The sequence below is a fragment of the Nicotiana attenuata genome, unplaced genomic scaffold, assembly GCF_001879085.1.
Source record: "Nicotiana attenuata strain UT unplaced genomic scaffold, NIATTr2, whole genome shotgun sequence".
NCBI classification, from domain to species: Eukaryota; Viridiplantae; Streptophyta; class Magnoliopsida; order Solanales; family Solanaceae; genus Nicotiana; species Nicotiana attenuata.
The window spans coordinates 193,294-200,328 of NW_017671902.1; the positions used below are offsets into that span (position 1 = coordinate 193,294).

At 39.9% G+C, this 7,035-nt stretch overlaps 1 protein-coding gene across 1 annotated transcript; it reads left to right on the top strand.

Annotated features, from left to right (window-relative positions):
• Positions 1–431: 431 nt before the first annotated feature.
• Positions 432–1,457, top strand: LOC109210805 (ethylene-responsive transcription factor 2). The gene has a single exon (XM_019374276.1). It carries the CDS (start codon positions 544–546, stop codon positions 1,255–1,257), a length of 714 nt encoding a protein of 237 aa, XP_019229821.1. The 5' UTR covers positions 432–543; the 3' UTR covers positions 1,258–1,457.
• The last annotated feature ends 5,578 nt before the right edge of the window (positions 1,458–7,035 follow it).

Consider the following 7,035-nt stretch of genomic DNA (forward strand, 5'->3'; position numbering starts at 1 on the left):
TGACTTGGCTTGGTAAATAAAATCCAACTAATCCGACTTATACAACAACAACAACGATAAACCCAATGAAATTCTACACGTAAGGTCTGTGAAGGATATTGTGTACGCAAACCTTATTCCTACCTTACGAAGGAAGAGAGCATGTTTCTGATTGACCCTCAATAAGTCTTATGTACTCCTTAAAAATTAAGAAAAAGACAAAAATTTGGGGTAATAAAGTTATGGTAAATGGCTCCCGTCAATGAATGAAAGTCGTTTTCTTATATTGGGCACGTGATAAAGGAACTTGGAAAAAAAGGCTTAAACAACTAGTCCACTTGCCCAGTGAGAAACTTCAAAGAAGCACAAATACTATTCCTTAATTAATTCAAACATTTAAAGTTTAATGAACTCCTTTTTTCAGGTGCATGTATCTTCTTGCTCCACTGTTGTCTCTCTTTTTCACTATATATACCCCAGTCCCTTCTTCTTTTTCAGAATTCAGATCGACCCTTTTCCTCTTCACTAACACAACACTCAAAAAATCCAATTATAACAAACAAAATGTATCAACCCATTTCTACAGAATTCCCAGTATATCACCGGACTTCAAGTTTCAGTAGTCTCATGCCATGTTTAACGGATACATGGGGTGACTTGCCGTTAAAAGTTGATGATTCCGAAGATATGGTAATTTATGGGTTCTTAAGTGACGCTTTAACTACCGGATGGACGCCGTATAATTTAACGTCCACCGAAATAAAAGCCGAGCCGAGGGAGGAGGTTGAGCCAGCTACGGGTCCTGTTACCTCAGTGGCTCCATCTGCGGAGACTACAACGGCTCAAGCCGTCGTGCCCAAGGGAAGGCATTATAGGGGTGTCAGGCAAAGGCCGTGGGGGAAATTTGCGGCGGAAATAAGGGAGCCAGCTAAAAATGGCGCACGGGTTTGGCTAGGGACTTATGAGACGGCTGAAGAAGCTGCGCTCGCTTATGATAAAGCAGCTTACAGGATGCGCGGCTCCAAGGCTCTATTGAATTTTCCGCATAGGATCGGCTTAAATGAGCCTGAACCGGTTAGGCTGACCGTTAAGAGACGATCACCTGAACCGGCTAGCTCGTCTATATCATCGGCTTCGGAAAATAGCTTGCCGAAGCGGAGGAGAAAAACTGTAGCGGCTAAGCAAGCTGAATTAGAAGTGCAGAGCCGATCAAATGTAATGCAAGTTGGGTGCCAAATGGAACAATTTCCAGTTGGCGAGCAGCTATTAGTTAGTTAAGATATGAGCTAAGAACTCAATTGTTAAGTTTGGAGTGAATAGAAACAGCAAACTATTCCACTTTGCTTAGAGGTGGACCAAGGAGGCCATTCGGATTATGTGTCTATGGCGTGTAAAGTGTCGCCTTTCAGTTTAAAAACAGTATTTCTTGTCCTCACTTTGGATTTGTTTAATGGATAGTACTCGCTCTATTCCTGTAATAATTGAGTAAAATGCCAAAAGGTCGTAAATAATAAAGGACGTTAGCACTATAGAATGACAACGAAAGTATATCTTCTTAATTGAGTGAAAATTAATTAAAACCAAAAAAGTTCATTATAGTAAAGGAATTAAGTTAGTATATATAAGTATTACGTATATAATTATAAGCAACTCGATAACCTGTTGTACTGCAAACAAGGGAGAAAGAATCTTAAATGGAGGAGAATATATCTTGAACAAGGAATATAACAAAACTAAAATTTAAAAAGAAAAAACACAGAAAAGACAAATGATTAACATAAATTATGTCGTGCTATAATTTCATATGTTTTGACGTATTTACCCTACTTGTTTGTTGTTTGGATGCTAATTTGTGCGACAATTGAGCTTAATGGAGTTTATTTTACGTGTATGAATGCTTGAACATGAAGTGGGGAAAAGTTGCACGAAATGGTACCTCGAAGCTACAAAATTGTGCAATAAAAGAAGACGTGTAAACCAATGAAAAGTCATAGTCCTATGCAGTGCAAGGCTTTGTCCAGTGACGCCTCTGATAGCGTCTCGCGAGGTAATGTTGGCGCCTTTGATGGCACCTCGCGGAGTAATGTTGGCGCCTCTGACAATGCCTCGCGCCAATGATGCTTATCCTAGTCACGTTTATTTCCTTATTATGTTTGGACATGTAGACCTCAGCCCCACCATATAAATACATTTTAAAGTTAGTTTTTGGAGGGTTAGACATTATTGAAGAGGCAAAAGACTTTGGAATACCCTGGAGCACGAATCACAAGAGTTTTTCTCTCGGTTCTTCATGAATTTGTAGCTTAATGCTTTTTAATATAACTATGATTGCTTATACAATTATGAGTAGCTAAACTCTTCAATCTAGGGTTTGATGGAACCTATATTTGGAGGATGATTTTCTACTAAGTTTAATATAAATTTGCCTATGATCTTTCTCTACTTGTTCAACTACGTTTTCATTGTGGTTGATTGAAGAACTCTCAATTGACTGTGCCTATTTAGTGTGTATTGCTTGGAAAAGGGTACACATTTAGGTAGTTGTTGAACCACATGATTCCTAACGTATATGAGGAATCAATACGAAAGGTTTAAAGGTGGGATAGGAATAACGAAACCTTGGTGCGATCATAGTGAGCGGTAAACTGGTGTCAGTTAGCGTTGTTCGAAAGAATACGTCTAGTAAATTGTGGTAGCTGCTCGGAAGAGAATTACGACACCCAAAGTACTCATGATTGGTAGAGAATACTTGGGAGAATTTATAGGAAACGTAGCGATGAGGATTCCTACAACAGAGGAAATCATAACCTAGACTCTTCCAATCGTATCTACAACATTTGCTCTATTAGTTATAAATTACTGCATTTTAATTACTCTTCTCTTAGTTAGTGAACACTCAAATCGTTATTTAATATTTCTGAAGGTTGATTACTTGAATTCTTGCGGAACTAGTGATTGTGATTAGTAGGTTAATTCCCTAAGGGATTCGACTCCGAACTTGTAAATCGAATTATATTTGCAACGACTGCTAGACCTCTTAGGAGGCATAGTTTGGCGTGATCAAATTTTAACGTCGTTGTCGGGGAGTTAACGGTGTTATTAATTACAACGAGCAGAATTTCTAGGATTCTTAGTTTTGTTCTCTTGATTTTAATTTTATTATATTGAAATTCTAGCGTTTGTAGTCTTGTGTGTTACAGGTGCATACCTAGAAACTCCTCGAGAACTAGTGAATCATTTGAAGCATTATCCGATCCTGAGAAAGTGTTCAAGGCATTAAATCGTGTAAACAGGAAAGACAAACAACAACAACAACAACACCTAAGAGAACAAATTGAATTAGACATGGGTGACGTTGGCACTACTAGAAATCCGGTAATTAGCGACCAAAAAAGGCGACCAACTTTGATCGGTTATGGCCAATTACCGACCAAAATGCGACCAAATACGCTTGGACGGTATTTTGGTGGTCGCTTTAGTATACCGACCAAAGTTGGTCAGAAATTACCGACCAACGTTGGTCGGTAAATTAAATTAAAAAAAATATTGCAAAAAAAAATCGACCAAAGTTGGTCGGTATTTTAATTATGTAATCAAAAGATTCACCGTCCGGGAATCGAACCGGGGTGTGCACTGTGGCAGGATACTATTCTACCACTAGACCATTGATGCATTTTGTTTTAAGATTGTCTTATTTTTTTATTTATACTCTTTAATTGTATTTTCGCACGAAAATAACCGACCAAAGTTGGTCGGTTTTATTAAAAATAAAATCACCGACCAAAGTTGGTCGGTTTTTTTAAAATGACCGGCTGAATTTATCAACCAAAGTTGGTCGGTTTTTTTAATATTAATTTTTATTTATTTTAATTGCAAAAACCGACCAAAGTTGGTCGGTTTCTTGAAAAAAAATATGCGGGACTCAAAAATAGTTTCCCGCTTTTTTGCGCCAAAGAAAACCAACGAAAGTTGGTCGGTTTCGTAAAAAAAAAATTAAAAATTAAAATATTTTGAAAAACCGACTAACTTTGGACGGTGTTTGGCCATTTTCTTTACCGACCAAAGTTGGTTGGTTTTTCTTGGTCGGTTTTTGCCGAATTTCTAGTAGTGTGGGACAATCAGAACAATCGAAACAATGGGAATGCCCCGAACAATCAGGGTGTGTCACCTCTTGTGCCAGAAGCAGCCTTGTATGATTGGGCACAACCCAATGCTGAAAATCTGTCAACCGCAATTATAGCCCTCATATACAAGAGGAATCATTTCAAATCACAAACAACATGCTACATCTGTTTGCAGAACACGGAACTGTTATCTGGGTCTTACATTGGAGATCCACAGCTCCACTTGAAAAAAATTCAGTCAATTTGTGTCACTCAAAGGAAGCCGAATGTGACACCGGAAGCAATCAGACTGTTATTGTTTCCGTTCTCGGTGACTAGAGAGGCTCAGACTTGGCTTAATTCGCTCCCCATAAACTCAATTACTATTTGGGAGGAATTAGTCAAGCAGTTTTCGAACAAGTTCTACCCACCAAATAAGACTGCTAAGCATGTTGACGAGATATTGAGCTTCAGGCAGAAACTAGCTGAAACACTGCAAGAAACATGGGAGAGGTTCAAAAAGATGTTGGTTAAGTGTCCAAGCCATGGCATTCCTGATCAGATGCTGGGGCAAAGGTTCTACATGGGATTGGCAGACAACTTGATGTCCAATGTTGATGATTCAGTAGGTGGAGCATTTTTTAGCAAATCATTCAGAGAGTGTAAGGTCTTACTTGATAAAATGGCACAAAAGTTGGGATGGATGACAAAGGACTCTACAATCACTCTTGTAGTTCACTCGGTAGCTCTAGACCCAAACAACTCTATAGATGAGAATATGGCCACTCTGATGACCTAATGAGTATCCTCACTAAGAAGATTGATGAGTCGGGCCAAAAGCAGGCGCACATAGTTGACACAACAAATGGAGGCTTATGCACACCATGCATTAACCAACCATATGTGTGCTCGTAGAGTGGTGAAAGTGACAATCAGAACTACCAAGAGAATATGAACTATGTGGAAACTATGGAGACTAGAAGCAAGGTGGTAAGAATTAAGGGCAGCAGAATCAGTAGTATAGACCAGCACAGCAGTAGTACAATAAAAACAACAATCCTGGAGCTACGCGACCACAGAGTCAAGTCATGCCTTACCAAAGGCAACAGTGATACAATCAAAAAAATCAGCAGCTAGCTTATCAACAGCCTCAACAACAACAGATAGAGAGACAAGATGATGAGTTATCTGAAATTAAAGGAATGCTACAACAACTGATTGGGTCCATGGAAAGATGCAAGAGAAGGTTGAAGCACATGACTCAGCGATAAAATGCATTGAGGTTCAATTAGGGAAAACATCTGTGGCTTAGAATATTTGTCCCCAAGGGACGTTACCTGCGGACACACATGTCAATCCAAAAGAGAAGGGCCCGAAGCAACTGATGGCAGTGAGTCTAAAAATGGTAGAGATCTTGATCTAGAGCAAGAAATTGCTCGCGAAAGATGACCAACTGAGATACTCGTTCCAGTACCAATTGAGGTAGATGAGTCAACTGAGCTAATAGATGTAAGAGTGCACAGCCCAGGAGGCACTAAACAAAGAGAAAGAGGTTTGCAAAAGAGACTAAGAAAGTGCAAGAGAAGGCATTAGAAAAAGTGTCCGAGTTGGATCTAACTCAAGTTATAGGAAAAAAGCGACCGCCAGCACCCTTCCCGCAGAGGTTGGCCAAATATCAGAAGGATGAGAAATATAAGAAATTCATGGAGAAGTTGAAGCAGATTCAGGTGAACATTCCACTGATTAATGCCTTGAGGGAGATTCCCCGTTATGCAAAAATGATGAAGGACTTGATGTCTAGCAAGTTCAACTTTCAAGACTTGGCAACTGTGACACTGACTTAGACTTGTAGTGCGGTCGTGACGAGACCTATCGCTAAGAAGCTATCCAACCCAGGGAGTTTCACAATTCCATGCACCATAGGCAGCTATGCTTTTGCCAAAGCATTGTGTGATTTGGGGGCGAGCATAAACTTGATGCCCTTGTCTATCTATAAAAGGTTAGGGATTGGAAGGGCAAGACCCACATCCATGTTACTATAACTAGCCAATCGAACGGTGAAGAGGCCATCAGGTATACTTGATGATGTACTTGTGTAGGTTAGAAAGTTTGTGTTTCCGACAGATTTTGTCATTCTGGGCTGCCAGGTTGATGAAGAGATTCCCATAATTTTGGGAAGACCATTCTTGGCCATAGGGAGAACTCTAATTGATTGTGAAACTGGGGAGCTAAAGATGAGTGTAAACGATGAAGAAATAATGTTCAATGTACAGAAGTCTATGCAATGACCCAGTGAGTTTGCTAATTTCTCTTTGATTGAAGTTGCGGATGTGATTCTCGAGGAGAAAGATGAGGAACTGAACGCAAAAGATCCCTAATAGCATGCCTGATGAACTTAGAAGAGGTAAATAGTGAGGACTTAGCAAAGTTGGTTTTGGCCCTTAAAGGCCAAGGGTACTAGAAAAGAGAGCTCGAATTCGAGCCTTTACAATTAGAAGAAAGAAAGACCCCTCCAGCTTTGCCATCAATTGAAGAGCCACCACAGTTGGAGCTAAAACCATTACCATCTCACCTCAGGTATGCTTTCTCGGGACCTAGTTCGACATTACCTGTTATTATCTCATATGTTTTGTCAAATGTGCAGGTAGAATAACTTTTGCAGGTTCTCAAGGAGTGCAAGAATGCAATTGGGTGGACCATTGCAGACATAAAGGGTATCAGCCGAACGTTTTATATGCATAACATTCTACAGGAAGATGGACACAAACCTTCCAAAGAACATCAAAGAAGGCTAAACCCCAACATGAAAGAAGTGGTGAAGAAACAAGTATCAAGTGGTTAGATGCAGGAATCATCTTCCCCCCCCCCCCCCTCCCAGTTCAGTGTGTGCCAAAGAAGGGTGAAATGACTGTAGTGCAAAATGAGAACAGCAAGTTAATCTCAACAAGAACAG

What these genes read in the sequence shown, in the direction of transcription:
- LOC109210805 (XM_019374276.1), top strand. Translation starts at nt 544, where the DNA reads ATGTATCAACCCATTTCTACAGAATTCCCAGTATATCACCGGACTTCA.